Source organism: Rattus norvegicus, chromosome 11 (assembly GCF_021556685.1).
Source record: "Rattus norvegicus strain SHRSP/BbbUtx chromosome 11, alternate assembly SHRSP_T2T, whole genome shotgun sequence".
Classification (NCBI taxonomy): Eukaryota; Metazoa; Chordata; class Mammalia; order Rodentia; family Muridae; genus Rattus; species Rattus norvegicus.
This window is the reverse complement of record NC_141544.1, coordinates 96,736,039-96,750,956: the sequence shown is the minus strand read 5'-3', so window position 1 is coordinate 96,750,956 and position 14,918 is coordinate 96,736,039. Positions and strand designations below refer to the sequence as shown.

The window sequence follows — 14,918 nt, the reverse complement described above, 5'->3', positions numbered from 1 at the left end:
TAGTAGAGGCCTGGCCTAGTTTGTCTCTGTTGCCTTGATAGAAAACACTAAACACTTGATAGAAAAGTAACTTAAGGGAGGAAATGGTTTATTCAGCTCACACATTCAGGTCACAGTCCATCACTGAGGGAAGCCAGAGCAGGAACTCAAGTAGGAGCTGAAGCAGAAACCATGAAGGAGTGCTGCTTCCTGGCTGGCTTCCTTTCTAGCTTCCTCCGAGGCTTTCTTACACAACCCAGCACCACTTGCCCAAGCACCACTATCAATTAGCAACAAGAAAATGCCTGCAGACATGCTGTCAGGCCAATCTGATGAGGTAATTCTCCAATTGAGGTTCTGTCTTCCCAGGTGATCCTAGCTTCTGTCAAACTGACAAAAACTAAGTACAAGGCCCGAGGAGGAAGGTACCCAACCTTGGTGGTCTCCAGAGAACGTGAGTGCTGGGCTTGATAGGCCCAATGCCAGCAGACTAGAAAAGGTGGCTCTCATGGAATCGAAGCAAGATCAAGAGTGAGAAGACTCTGGTGTGCTTCAGGCTGCCTCAACAGCTTGGGCTGTTCAGAGGGCGGCCCTAGGAAGCCACTTGAGGCCTGAAAACTAGATCAGTGTTTTGACTCTGTTAGGCTGAGCAGGGACCCTTTAGGTCTTTCTGTAGGCACAGGCTCACAGGCATAGCTGGCCTCTAGTTTGCAGGTAGTCCACACTCTTCTCAGAGTACAGCTCAGGCTGAGGTAAAGCTGGTGTCTCAGCAGAGTCCAGTAGGCAGAGCTGAAAACACTGGGAGGCAGCCAGATTGCTGGGAGGAACTTGCTCAAGTCACAGGAAGAGGATTGGTTCTGGTGAGCCTCCCATAACCAACAGACCCAATGGTCAGCCCTGGCTGAGAGGCCCATGAGCGCAATGGTGCAATGTTTGGGGTCTGTGCTACCCTTTACAGTAGAAGGCTCTGGGGTGATCTCAGCATAGAAGGCAGCTCTGTGAGCCAAGGTTTCCTCCCCTAGAGCCCCTTGCTTCTAACCCCGAGATCCCAAGACACCCACATGGGCCCCAGGACATGGATCGGCAGCCCGGCCAGACAGTGCCAGGTGTTCTTTAATGAGATTCAATTGGGGGTTTACTAGAAGGCAGTTTCAGCAGGGCCCTGGGGGACAGCACCAACGCTATACTCCCAAGAGAGTAGTTAGCATGATGTGCCACCCTGGTCATGCAGCAGCACTGTATACTTGTGGTTCCTGGAATAGTCAACTGCCTGTGGCCTGGGGCTCCAAGGCCTGGATCCTCTGAGGAGTACAAAGCTGCCCTCGACGCTCCACAGTGTCCTACAAAATATCCACAGGTCCAGCCAGGCCTGGCTTTAAAAGAAGTCTGAAGCTTTGCGCCGGGCAGGGAGCTGCAGCAGATTGTCTGTGATGGAGGCTGGGTCTTGTGTGAGAGGTGTGCGTGTAGCAGACCCAGGGGCTGGTGTGCTTGTGGGTGTCTGCGGCCCACCAGCTGGGGTCTTGAGGTGGGTAGAGCGTGCTGGGGATGGTGTATAGCTGGCCCGCAGGGCACGATCCGTATACTTGCTGGCTGTCCTGCTTACGAGGCGCTGTAGGGCTGGGGACATGGCTGGGCTCAGGCCTTTGGGAGTAAGACTGTAGAGAAGGAGCAGAAGAAAGCAACCATGTTAGGGGTAAGGGCTGCTTAATGCAAGGCCTCCTTCAGCCCTTCAGGAGGAGCCCTATCAAGAGACATGGTCAGTCTGAGCTGAGAAGGAGAACACTGTTCACAGAGCAGTCAGGCCAAACCTGAGGCCCTATGGAACTGCTTCCTTTGGCTGTGGGGCTGAATGAATCACAGACTTTTGAGAGCCGGAGTCTCCCACCCATAGCTATGTAACTCGAATGACATTGACTCCACAGGACTAACAGGAGCTCGTGTAGTTGGGTAAGGAGCCAAAAGGTATCTCTTAGGGAAAAGCCAAGGATACTGAGGAAAGATGAGAGAGGACTTCCTAGCCTGCTCCACATAAAGCCACACTCTGCAGCAGAGAAGCAGCCACAGCACTTAGAGAAGAACCCTGTGGATGTCCTCTGGGCTCTGTTCGTCAAGCCATGTACACACATGGCCTTGGAGGCTGAGAGAGTAGGAATGAGACAGGCACAAACTTATCTCTGCTCCCACGCCTAACCAGGGACCCAGCCGCTCTCACCTGGCCAAGTTCTCTGTCACTCTCCTCAATGCTTCCTGCTTCTTGGCCCGGTTTTTGGCAGCTGCTTCATTGGCCATCTTCAGGCCCAGACGCTCCCTGCGTCCTGGCTCCAAGATCTACAGGGAAGCAAGCATGTGGGTGACCTGTGCTGGAGCTGCTACCTGGCCAGGCAGTCCATTATCCAGAAGAACAGCTATTGTGCAACCTTTTCCTCATGGCTGCTACAATCCTAGTTACTCGTCTTTCCCAATAGCCTATCAAAAGGCTTCCCAATACCCTCACCCCCAAGTGGACATGGTGGTCTATTCCTGAAATTCCAGCAACTGGCAGAAGACTGTAGAATTTGAGGACACCCTGGGCTACACAGTGAGACCTTGTGTTAAGAAACAAACAAACAAAAAACCCAAAATGGCCAGTGGTAAAGGTGTTAAGAGACTGACAACTGGGTTTGGATCTCCTCCTGAGACCCCACAGGGTGGAGAGAACCATTTTACAGGCTGTCCTCTGACTCCACACATGTGCTGTGCCATGTGTTACGTATGCTTATACACATGCTCACACAAATAAATAAATATAAAACAAAGCAAAACAAAGGGCTGAGAGCTGGAGTGGTGGTGCAAGCCTTCAGTCTCAACACTCGGGAGGCAGAGCTCTGAGTCTAAGGGCAGTTTTGACCCACATAGTGAGTTTCAGGCAAATTTGAGCTACATGGTAAAACCCTGTCACAAGAAACAAAAATAAACAAAAGCTCGAGTCCCAGCCCTTCAGATGGGAGGTGTGTACAGGAACCAGGTCCTGGGTAAAATACCCAGCACAGCACAAAACAAGAACAAGATTAAACAAACAGTAACAGTTTAAAGCATGTTACCTTCTAGCTGTTTTTACAACTGTTTATGTTGAAGGTCTTCACTTTCTGGAACTTCCTTTGATGCTACCAGGACCTAGTTTACTTTATCTGCAAAGGCCAGGCCATCCTGCACCATCTGAAACATCGTCTGTTCCATACCCTCCCCAGCTTTCATCCTGCTTGACACTTGGGCAACAAAGGACACAGCTACACTTGCCCTGTCCCCTGCAGAGCCAGCCCAGGGCTTATTTTGTCTCAGAATTCTCTGCTTTGGTAGAGGCCACTGGGCTCTATTGTTGCTTCCTGTGCACCCAGTCAGAGCCTAGGCCACACAGCATCTTGGTTGTTGTTTTCTCCTGTTACATCCTCTTACATCCCAGACATGGTAACAACCAAGACCTTCAAAATCTTCACCTATGATTTGTCTAGGTGTGTATGTAGTACACAACCTCTACACTCTGCTCTAGGGACCCCAGGGCCATGTTGGGGGCCTGTGGCTTGGATGAGGCCACAGCAGAAGTCTGATGCTCACTTTCTGAGAGCTATGCTATCCTTGGTGACTCTGACTGAGCTGCTGCACTAACGGGATCCTTTCCCACTGCATTCCAAACTGATCACAGGCAGTTTGGAAAGGTCTGGCTTAGGATGATCTGTGACCCAGCCACTAAAGCATATCTGTCTATTTACTCAGCACTGCACTGATCCACTGGGTTTCCAAAGAAGATTCACATTCTTGGCCTGCCCATGCATACTGTGAGTCACTGGTCTCAGCATGCTCATAGTACAGATGCTCTCAAGTATCAGAGACCTTTCTTTGTTCACTTTCCAAACTACACCAGACATTGTTTTACACATAAACTTCCAGAAGCCTTTTCCCCATAGCTCTCAGGGGCATTATTGCTCACCCACACACCCAAGCCATCAGAGGCCCCCTGATGGGATGTGCTGTCTGCCTGCCTTTAGTTTCCTGCTCCACCTGATAGGGCCACATGATGTATACCAAGCCCTACCTGACTCAGACTTTCTGGTCTGCTCTAGGTCTTGACCTCCATTCAACCCACAGCTACAATACTGGGTTCATACTGTATCTTTAACTATGCTATGTAACCAGAGGCTAGCACACAGTCCTTCTGGGGACACACATGGTATCCCATAGCCTTCATGACTACAGTGCATTTGGAGTTCCTGGTCTGAATGTGTGACAGTAAAGCCTCTGGGCCTGCCTTGTTGCCTTGGCATGGCCTCCACTCTTCCACATCTGTTTGACAGTACTACCAGAACGCCCTCTTCTGCACAAGTGCAGTGTCTGTGCTGAGTGCCAAGCAGCTCATTCTAAGGCATTCACATAGAGCCCCAGACTGACTCTTGCTAGCACAACGCACCTTGAACGTGGGTCCAGGTGTCCTGTCCACATAGGGGCTCTCAGATCCTTCAACTCGCAGGGGTGTGTTCTCAACCTCTCCCCACGTCATCAGTGGGGACTCATTCATACCTGCAAGGGGAGAGCACACACCTTAGGCCAGAGTACCTAATTCGGCAGTTTTCTTGCTTCCTAATACATGTAGCCTAGCTGACATTAAGGCCAACAAACACCTCTCCTTCCCTCACCATTTGATGAGAAAATTCAACGACAGCAGAGCACCAAGACAAGATAACTGTATTCTGTATTTAGGTCAGGGAAAGTGGGTCTATTGGACACTATCCTAGCACAGGGCCAGGGGTGTCAACAGAAGAAAACATTTGCTTTCCAAGGTTTCCTAAATGCCAGTGCAATCATATGGTGCCTTCACATGTGACACCCTACGGTGTCATTACAGCAGCCAGCTCCTGGTGTGGAGGCCAGTGTGCAGTGCAGCACTAAGGACAGCCAAGGCTCACCTGCCTCCCTTGCAGAGACAGTGGGATTAGTGTCCAGAACCTCCCCACCTACAGAACTCTCCAAACTTACATCTATAACTGTGCATACCTGCAGCAGTCTGCCCATTCACCCCACAGGCAAGACCAGAGCAACCTGAGGCATTTCAGGTCTCATGTAGGACTCTAGCCTGTGCACAGTCCTGTCTAGCCTGGGCTTATAGCCTATTTCTTACCAGGAGCAGGAGAAGGAGTAGCAACGAATCCAAAGCCACCCACTCTGGGGGACTCCTGGGGAATGAGCTCCTTGCCATCAGGGCCAACCTTGCCCTGTTTGTGCTGGAAGAAGCAGAGACAGACCAGTGTCAGGGGCTCTACGCAGCTGACTATGGTAGGTGCTGAGGTGCACACAGGAAGCACTTCTCCTCCCCGGGAAAGAGCTGCAGCTCTAGGAGAAACCCCATTCTCACCTTTCCCCAAGGACATTGAGGAACTGTAGCAGCAAACATCAAGTAAAGGGTGCCCCTCCCTCCACCCAAGGAAGAGCCTTTTGGGTTGCAATGCTACAGAGGGCCAGTGCTGGCTCTCCTCTGCGGTATCTGAGTCTTCCCATCTCCTGCTTCGCCTCCAACCCCATGATGATTGGGGATACTGAGGGCACTCACTCATCCTGATCCCAGGCTCTTAGTTGCAAGGCTATTTCCCAGTATACACGGCTTTCCTCAGCTCCCTGAGAGCTATATAGTATGACATGTATGTACGGTATACGAATATAGGTATGGCGTCCAGAAGCTTCTCTCCTCTCTGGTCAACATCTTAGGGGTTGGTACAGGGCTGGACCCCATAGGTCATATGTCTAGCTCCAATGGAAGGGGCCAAAAGGAGGTACAGGTCCTGCCACACAGGGGCTGCATAGTTTTGACAAGTAAGCTCCATCTAGCCTCGGGAAAATCCTAACTTGAAGGACAACCAAGATAGGAGAGGCACACCTCTCCACAGTCTTCCCAGTGTACCTACTCAGCTGCTGCTGGTTCTGCTAGCTCACCTGGGCATTGAGGGCAGCTGCCTGCTGAAGCTGGGACCTGCTCAGAGCCTGACTGAAGGGGTCCCGGAGGAAACGTGTGTTCTTGTGTACTATCTGCCGTGGCTTCTTAAACAACTGCTCTTCATCAGGGACACCTATCAATGAAGAATAAGGTAGCAGAAAGCCAAGGGGTAGGAAGCCCTATGCCTCACCTCAGCCTTACAAGTCATGCAGCCTGGAGGCTCAAAGTTTACCTCCTCAGCTAAGTCACCCCTAGCAGCAGAGACACCTTAGCTCACAGACCCTGAACAAAGCAGCAGAGGAGACCACAATGTCCCCAAAATGTCACACATTTCCCCAACCCCAGGATGAACCAGGACTTGTCTATGGTCCACGCTGCAAGTGAACGCATACACACAGACTTTAAAAGCTGGCTCAAAGGTAACAAGACAGACCACTTGTCTTCTGTCCTGTCCCTCCGCCCTACTCACTCACCCTCGGGATAGTACATGAGAGAGTTCTTGGCCTTGTACTTCCAGGTCTCCACTCCAGCCTGACTGCTCTCAATGGCTTGGTGCTCTGCCGATGGGAGTTCAAGATTATCTTTCTGTCGCTATAGTGACATGGGGGGAAAGTAGGGTCAGAGAGGCACCCAGACCCTGTACCTGTGGCCCTGGGACTCCATCCCAAAAGAAGGTGCCTTTGTTTTCAAGCTCCAGGGCTACCTTCTCAAATTCCTCCTCAGCCTGGTACAGCCACGCATGGCGAGCATGGCTTTTTTCCTTGGCCACCTCCATGATCTCCTGGAAAGAGGCATTGTCCTCGCTTGTGTAGCGGCTCAAAAAGACATCCAAGCTGGGCAGCGGCTCCTTCTCCTCCTCCTCTCCAGCCTCTCCTGCTAAGGGGTCACAAGCAGGGAAACACAATACCACACACAGCATGATTACCACTGTAGGGCTGTGGAATATGACACAGCTAACCTCAGGAACCACCCCACTCTGTAAGAGCTAGAACACTAGTTCCTGCTGGGTGACACAACAAACTCCGACTGTTCAGGCAGACCCAGGTGGCAACCACAGCTGACTGGCCAGCTCCATTCATCTTCTGGATGCCAAGAGAAGTTGGGGTCTGGTTGACTAGGGAAGCGGCGGGGTCAGACACTAAAGCCAAAGCTCATGACAGCTTAGTAGGCTCTTCCGCTGCCCAAAGCGCATTAATCATGTAGATTCTACCTCCAGAGCCCCACAAGCTCCTCTTTCCTTCCTGGAATTATCTTTGCCTTCCCTTTCTGATGGATATTAAAGGTGAGTAGAGGCCACTGATGCCTCAGGGCATGACAGTTAATTCCTAAGGCCCATATGACCCAGGGAGCACCACACAGACCCTGGGCCAAAAAGCCAATCAACCACTTCAATCCTGCTACCCAGATTGTAGAGGTAGCACTGCAAATTTCAGGGGGGCATGTGAAGCTGAGGTTTCTTGTCCGTTCTACTGACAGTCTTGACCACAGGCTGTGTGCCAGTCAATGCCAAACAATGGTTATAAGTTCAAGTCCTGAGGCTAGAAAAGGGCAAACTTGGGCCAGGTGGTGGTGGTGGCACATGTCTTTAATTCCAGCACCCAGGAGGCAGGCAGAGGCAGATGGATTATCTGAGCTCAAGGTTAGCCTGATCTAGGAGCAATCTCAAGGCCAGCCAAGGCTACACAGAGAAATCTTGTTTCAAAATAAATAAATAAATAAGGAAGGAAGGAAGGAAGGAAGGAAGGAACGAACGAACGAACGAACGAACAGGGCAAACCTGGGCTCCATTCTACTGTTATTCCTCACACCTACAGAAATTACAGCCTTTTGAAGCCCGTTTCCTGCATGTGTAATTACACGAACTCCTATGTTTACTGGAATGTATAAAAAGAACATCTTCCAATTGCCCTATTACTCTCCTGTATTTCAATTAAGGGCTAAGCTCCAAGAATAACTACTAACATAACATGTCCATGGCAGAAAAGGCTGGGCTGTTGACGAAACAGGCTTCATCTGTTCTACATGTGTCTGCTGAAGGTACGATACACCATGTGTCCTAAATGTGCACTAAATGTGGAGCACACTGGTGGAAGCAAGACCTAGACCTTGCTCTCCGGGAGGGCTTGCCAGTTAGTAATTAGGGGGACAGCAATAAACGGAAATGCCTCCTGAACGGTGAAGGAAACACAGTGAGACTCTCTGGTCTCAACAAAACAAACAAATCAGAAAACCAAAGACAGTGAGGATTAGAGTCCCAGGTGGCTCCAACTTTACACAAAAGATCAAGAACTCAGCGTCCAGACGAGCTTCTGCCTCTTAGCCCAAACAATTAACACCTGAAGGGAGAGAGACAGAAAGGAGGTAGAGGGCCCTGAGATGTCATCAGAAGACGTCAATGAAGAGCCTTGTAAGCCCACAAAGCCCACAAGGCAAAGGCTGGCACACTGGACGCAGACTGGGCTCTCCTTCCAGAGATAGGCCAGAGGCAGAGAACATAGCTTCTCCACAATCAGGAGCTGGCCTCGGCTCTTCTGCCTCCCAGACCAGTGTCTCTGATCCCAAAAGTTGATACTTAGGAGACCCCCTCAAAGATGAAATGAACCCTGAGAAAATTCACAAGAATATGATTCCCAGGCAAGTCTTGACCATGAGACCAAAGAAGTGAATTCACTCACACACTCACCATCCTCTGGGTCTCGGCCCTGGGGCCGGGGCTTGCTGCCTAGCACACCAGAGCCCGGGTGTACCTCAGGAGTTTCAAAGGTGGCTGGAGTAACGTCTGAGGGAAGCAAATTGGAAGTTAGAGTGAGTCTTAGGTGACAACAGGCCTCCCCTAAGCCCTTACAGCAGCCTCCTCTTACACGGTGGCGGAGGTTCCCGAGAGATCTTGCCCAAGGCAGAGCCAAACTTGATGGCAATCTGGCGCATGCGCTCCAAATCTCCATTTTCCTCAGCCTCCAGGTACTCCTTCTGTGCCTGTAGTTTCTCCACATCAGGGAAGAAGTCTCTCTGGATAACTGTTTGAAGTCCCTGCAATCAGAATAAAGCCCAGAGTTGGCATCACGTTCCACCCCTTAGACCTCTCCCTTCTGATTACCTGGACGACTGTGATCTGCAAGACAGTTTAGAGGCGTTTTTTCTAGTAAGGCTGTTCATCCCACATGGCTCTGATGTATTATTTAACATGACTCAACGATCTCTTGAAGCCCATGAAACCCCTCACTAACTGCCCTTTCTCTTTGCTGGCCCCATCTAGAACACCAGGACAGACTAATGTGTACATTGTCACCCTCATCCCACCCATAAACTTTCATTTCAATCCAAACCTTTCTCTTGAAAGCCTGTCCCCACTACCACCACCACCACCACAGGATGAAGTCCGCAAGATTTCATCTCCAGCCAGACCTTGCTGTGAAGCTGCAAGTCTGTAGAGTCAGCTGCACGGCGATAGTACAAGCCAGCATATCCCAGACGTGTCCTAAATCTAACCAGTCTAAAACCAACCCTATGTCAGCCTGTCCTCCAGCGTGTTTGCAGTGGAACCCTTAATTCGAAGAGCAACTGAGACCCACTCAATGACGTGGCCAGTTCCACTGTCTAATTCCGGGACCCCAAGCCTTTGACACTTTACAGCCTTCCAGGAAATCGTCCTCGATAAACTTGTCAAAATTCTACCTATACTACAAGAAACTATTTCCTTGACCCTCAGCAGAAAACTAGATGCCCATTTCTTCACTGTTTCCTTGGTTTTCAATGCTTTCCAAACTCAAAGACAGTTGTTACGCTTCCATGGGAGGCTGAGAGTGGCAGGACCAGAAAACATTCAAAGGACTAGAGAGTGACGCGAATCGGGGGAGGGGCCCGGAAGTCGCCAGTGCTCGCACTGAACTGGTACCTCGATGTACTCTTCTTCATCCAGGACCCGCTGCTTGCTTTTCGCAACCCCGGCCTCTCCGGCCTCCCCAGCCGCGCGCTTCCTCGGGGGCGCGGACGCAGAGGACAGAAAGAGAGCACCCGCCGAGACCCCGGGCGTCCCCATCGCTATCCCAGAACCGCCCGGGCGGCGTCGGCACCGCTCCAACAGTCAGCCAATGGAGAAACAGTATTTTTGTAACAAAGCCGGCGCTCCAATGATGTCACTGGAGCGCCGGATATTAAGGGAGTTGTAGTCTTTTATCCCGACCGCGTTGCTTATGCCTGTCTAGACTGTGGTCACTAGGGGGAGCTGTGGGGTGACTGACGCCACAGTCCCTCTGTTACAAGCAATTCTTAAAATATATGTATTGCAGATGCTTCAAAGACATTATAAATACTTCAAAAAATTCTGTTATATATGACTTCCAAACTCAGAAAAATAACACTAAGACAATTCTTCCCATAGAGTTATCTAACGAAATTTAAATGAAAAGAAAGAACAAAAGGGTACTTAAATCTCTGGTTGGATTTATTAGTTCCCTGCCCGCCAGGGTGGGTTTCCCAAAAGAGGCCTTTTCTCCTTGAAAGCATTCATGGCGCTTTCTTCCTAAGGGAGGTCATGAAGTAGGCGAAACAACCTCTAGCCCAGAATGATTTGTTACAATTTTGCTTTTCCAATGATCTCTTCCTTCATTGTGAGTCACTGGGGACTTTATGACGATGTCTCTGCCTCCATAGAGTTGACCATACAATAGAAAAAACACATGTTAAGTCATCCTGCAAATGTGTAAAATTACATCTGTGACCTGCAAGAAGTCTGCACTCAGAGACATGTTCCCAGGCAAAACATGTTTGTAGATGGAAAAAGTTAATGAATAGGCATCAGGCAAGTGAAACTGGTAGACACGTGCAAAGGCCCAGGGGATGGAGCAAGGCAAATGCTAAAGCAGATCTTTGGTTACACAGTGCACTGAAGGATACGACACCAGAGGGGTAGAGCCAGGTTATACAGTAAGTATCTTTGCGGTCCTGGCAAGAAATATTTTTATTTTGAATTCAGGGAGGTCAGAGTTAGCTCGGGTGAAAACCAGAGAAAGCTGCAATGGTTGTCGTGCAAGGGGATGCAGCTTTCATGGGGTTAGCTCCCCTGAAGCTGCAGGGGAGCCAGTTTAGAGGTGGAATCAGCTGGATTGGCTATGATTAGGTAATGGACAGAAAGCAATCAGTGATGGAGAACTCTGTGATTCATGTGCCTTAAACACATGTGAATGGAGAGATGACTTGCTGTATATACGGTGCCTGCAAGGAGCTTGTGGGCTTCCAAGTGTCGTCAGAGGGATAGACTGTCAAATACCTAGCTCAGAGGAGACAGGCCTGGACTGGAGACAGAGATATATGTGACAAAGAGGTGGGAACTTGAGCCCAAGGATGGAGAAGATACCTCAAGAAGAGTGTGGAGGGGCTGGAGAGGCGGCTCACCCTTTAAAAGCATTTGCTGCTCTCCCAAAGGGTCTGGGTTTAGTTCCCAGTACCCACGACTATCCATAGCTCTACTTCCAGGGTTCCAATACCCTCTTCTGATCTCTAAGGGCACCAGGCAAACCTGTGGTGCGCATGTAAGCATCAGGAAACACACACAGGTGTGCTCTTGCACACGCGAACATGCACACACAGCCAAGGATTCCTCCCATCTGTGAAGCCGCTTGGTAGAGCCTAGAGGCCCGAGGTAGCAAATCTGCAGGGGGCCTTGCCACCACCAACTGGTTTTAATTCTGATGGGGGGAACTTGCTACTGGACTGAGGACTTGTTGAGCTGTGCTTTTCAGGACATGTTGATCCCTGCCTCCCAGCTCCCTGGAAAGGGGGAGAGGAGCCAGCTCCTCAGTAGTTGTGGAAACAAAGCCTGAGACATGGGGAAAATTGGCATCCTGGACTGTTTCCTGGTCTTTGTAATCTCGTTTATGTCTTGGCATCAGCTCAAGGCTGAGAGGAAGGCTCAGATGCAGGGATCTGGAAATTACCAACTATAACCTTCTTCCACAGGTCCTGACACCAGGGCCCAGTGCAGGGCCTTTGAGGACAGAGTAAGCCCAGAACTGAGCAGACAGCACTGCCTTGCATAAGAAGGTGGAAGGACAGAGAGGAGGCCAGTCTTGAAGACTGCCATGAGGTGGGGAGGGAGGCTCTTTATCCTGTGTGGCTTCTCTAGGTGGCCGAGGAAGTTAACCTGCTCTGTGTCTGCCCTTTACCTGCAGGGGGTCTCTGGTTCCTGCCCCGCATCCCCTCCCTTCATGGGTGAGAAGGCTTTGGATTCCCCGTCTCTCAGTACTGACAGCTTTAGTTCCTGTTCAAGTGGGTCTGTCCCCCTCCTACTTCCTTGTGCTCCACTTCACCGCCAAAGCCAGAAGAAACTCCGGACACCATCAACAACTCTCCTTGTGGGGCTTCCTAGACCCAGGCGCGAGCCTCGATGAAGAAACACGCTTTTGGTGTCGCCACTTGGCCCTGCGGTTCTTGAACCAGACCTGAGGAGGAGGAAGACCAGGACAACTCAGGCCCCAAGGACCTACCTACCATCCAAAGAACCTTGGAAGGACTAATAGGTGGGCCAGGATGTAGGCTTCACCATGGAGATGTAGGTGAATGGATTCGTGACACAGCCTTCCCTCACACACAGAAGAAAAGGACCAAGACTTACTATTTTCCTAGTCTCCCCAGACTGAGCAAGCAACCAAGCTCTCTCTGTCTCTGTCTCTCTGTCTCTCTGTGTCTCTCCCCCACCCCACCTCCCCACTCTTTCTCTCTTGTGTAAACCGTGTGACCGTGCAACCTAGGTGGCTTCTCACTATGTGAGGAGAAAGACTTTGACGAACTCACGATCCTCCTGCCTCCATCTCCCCAAGTGTTGGGATTACAGATGCATGCCATTAAGCACTATGCCTGGCTAGTTATGCACATTTCTTAACTTTCTCACATCTGGGGCAGGAACAAACGCGTATTTCTTCACCATGGGAAACTGGGGAGGCGGACAAAGTCAGAGAGAACGACTCTAGACACCTCCGAGTTCCAGCGACATCCAAATAGTGTGTTGGAAGAACTGGCCCCGCGCCCCTATCGAGTGATCATGGGGTGGGGCTGGGAGGTCTCCCTCCAGTGTAGAAGCCTACAGGTGAAGCACCATCGGAAGGTAGGTCTTTGAAAGAGAAGAGGTGGCGCTGGAGTTGGTCTCCAGGCTGCGGGCGGAACACCCACCTCCACGCGCTCCTCCCGCAGGCGGATGCGGACTGCCAAGCGTTCGCGCGTGCCTACGTCGGGATACTGGTTCTGTACGAAGAGTGCCTCGAGCGCCTGCAGCTGCTCCTCACTGAAGATGGTACGGTGGCGCCGCGTGCGCCGCTGCGGGCCGGGGCCGCTTGTGCCAGTCAGCGCCGGAGATCCTGTGCTCGGCGCCGTCAAGGGGGAGGGCGACTCGGGCGCCAGCCTCAGTGGCCACCCTAGCCTCAAGCCTACAGGGCGGGCGGGACGGGGCGGGGCAGGGGGTGCGGTCAGGTGTGGGGTTAGGGTTAGGTTGGGAGCCGGGCTCGCCCTGCCGGCCGCCCTGAGAGATCCCCGTCTAGCCTTACCACTCCGCGCGCACTCACCCGGCCCGGACGCGGTCTCCGGGGTTCCGCGGGGCGCGGCGCGCGGGTTGCAGCAGCAGCAGCAGGCGCAGGGAGCAGCGGGGGCCGGGGCCTCGGGTTCGTCTGGCTCGGCGGGGTTCCGACCACCGACGGGCTGCGGTGGCCGCGCCACGGGCCTGCGCTCGGGCAGACTAGAGAGGATGTGCTCGATGGAGAAAGGGCAGGGTCGCCCGGGGTCCCTGTGGCTCGCCGCGCTGCCTGCAGTCGCCATGCCCGCGGGCGGCCGGCGCAAGAGGCGCAATATATACATAGGGGGGTGGGAGGTGCGGTAATCCCCAGACCGGCGCCGCGTTCGCGCGTGCTAATCCCGTCTCCAGTCCTCAGAGAGCTAATCCCCGGCCACGGAGGAGGGCGAGCCCCTCCGTCAGAGTACAGGGTGCTGCATTGCGAAGAGAGAGCCTTGCTCTCCGCCACGTACAGAGCGGGAGGGAAAGAAAGGGCTCAGGAGCCTACCTTCTATATCTCCTCTGGCATTGCCAGGAGATATGCCAAAACCCTGGAAACCTCTAACTCACAGGGTTCCGCCACCGCTCTGCCCCTGACTTCCTTAGTTCTGTCGCTACCCTTGAAACTGGAGATTACCGGAATGAAGATTTCTAGCTCCCCTACTTCCTTGAGCTCAGAACCTTTGTCAGTAGGATAACCCCACTTGGCAGCTCTTGCCCACTTTGAAGCCCCGGTCTGAACCTCCTGTAGAAAAAAAAAATACCATCTCCAGAGTGGGAAGCTGAGGCTGACTTCCAACGCTTAAAGATTCTCTTGCTTGTCTCTTGAGTGCCGGAATCAAAGGCACCAGCCGCCAAGTCTGTGCCTTCTTTCTAGAGTTGAGAAGGTTTTCCTAGTCCTTTCTAGGGCTGTTACTCTTGTTATCTCCTGTCTTAGAAGGTTCCCAGGCCTTTGCCCGGCTCCGTGGTACATCGACAGCTCTCCCACAACCACTTTGTCTAAGAGCTGTTTCACGTGCCCCTGCCCTACCTTTTGCCCAGGCCAGTTCTGCTCTGTCTGTCCGCTATTCTTTCCAACCCCGAGCAAATACTTGGCCCTATTTATGTCATTCTCAACTGTGAAGCTTTGGACCTCTGGCCCTTTGCTTAAGACACATCGCTCTTGGGGCTGGGGATTTAGCTCAGTGGTAGAGCGCTTACCTAGGAAGCGCAAGGCCCTGGGTTCGGTCCCCAGCTCCGGAAAAAAAAAAAGAACCAAAAAAAAAAAAAAAAAAAAAAGACACATCGCTCTTGATCTCTGAAGGTATGTTGTGCGTCTTGCAGGACAGAGCACCAGACTGCCTCACTTTTACTAAGCTCCGTGGCTCATCTAATGTCATAATACTGATCAACTATCTCTTCCCAAGGGGACAAATGTTGAGAATGGTGGGCCAAGTCTAT

General features: G+C 51.7%; 2 protein-coding genes across 11 annotated transcripts; both read right to left on the bottom strand.

Annotated features, from left to right (window-relative positions):
* Window positions 1-71: 71 nt before the first annotated feature.
* Ess2 (ess-2 spliceosome associated protein) lies at window positions 72-10,020 on the bottom strand. Of its 10 annotated transcripts, none has more exons than XM_087576666.1 (10): window positions 9,834-10,020; window positions 8,800-8,968; window positions 8,622-8,717; window positions 6,582-6,814; window positions 6,412-6,495; window positions 5,938-6,071; window positions 5,129-5,231; window positions 4,421-4,530; window positions 2,192-2,307; window positions 72-1,634 (listed from the first exon to the last, which is right to left on the bottom strand). In XM_087576666.1, the coding sequence occupies exons 5-10, from the start codon at window positions 6,425-6,427 to the stop codon at window positions 1,355-1,357; spliced, it is 759 nt and encodes a 252-aa protein (XP_087432792.1). In that variant the 5' UTR covers window positions 6,428-6,495; window positions 6,582-6,814; window positions 8,622-8,717; window positions 8,800-8,968; window positions 9,834-10,020; the 3' UTR covers window positions 72-1,354.
* A 1,774-nt stretch (window positions 10,021-11,794) lies between these two features.
* On the bottom strand, window positions 11,795-13,783 carry Gsc2 (goosecoid homeobox 2). The gene is made up of 3 exons (NM_001108846.1): window positions 13,495-13,783; window positions 13,106-13,359; window positions 11,795-12,378 (listed from the first exon to the last, which is right to left on the bottom strand). Exons 1-3 carry the CDS (start codon window positions 13,781-13,783, stop codon window positions 12,277-12,279), a joined length of 645 nt encoding a protein of 214 aa, NP_001102316.1. The 3' UTR covers window positions 11,795-12,276.
* Window positions 13,784-14,918: the final 1,135 nt, after the last annotated feature.

Bases quoted from the DNA above. Each gene is read 5' to 3' on its own strand.
- Ess2 (XM_087576661.1), bottom strand. From the start codon at position 9,977: ATGGGGACGCCCGGGGTCTCGGCGGGTGCTCTCTTTCTGTCCTCTGCG. The intron at 5,232-5,937 runs GTGAGCTAGCAG...TGCTTCTTCCAG, and splicing joins CAGCTGCCCTCAATGCCCAG to CACAAACAGGGCAAGGTTGG. The intron at 1,635-2,191 runs GTGAGAGCGGCT...CCTTCTCTACAG, and splicing joins GTGACAGAGAACTTGGCCAG to TCTTACTCCCAAAGGCCTGA.
- Gsc2 (NM_001108846.1), bottom strand. From the start codon at position 13,783: ATGTATATATTGCGCCTCTTGCGCCGGCCGCCCGCGGGCATGGCGACT. The intron at 13,360-13,494 runs GTGAGTGCGCGC...CCCGCCCTGTAG, and splicing joins GGAGACCGCGTCCGGGCCGG to GCTTGAGGCTAGGGTGGCCA. The intron at 12,379-13,105 runs GTGGGTGTTCCG...CCTCCTCCTCAG, and splicing joins TGCGGGAGGAGCGCGTGGAG to GTCTGGTTCAAGAACCGCAG.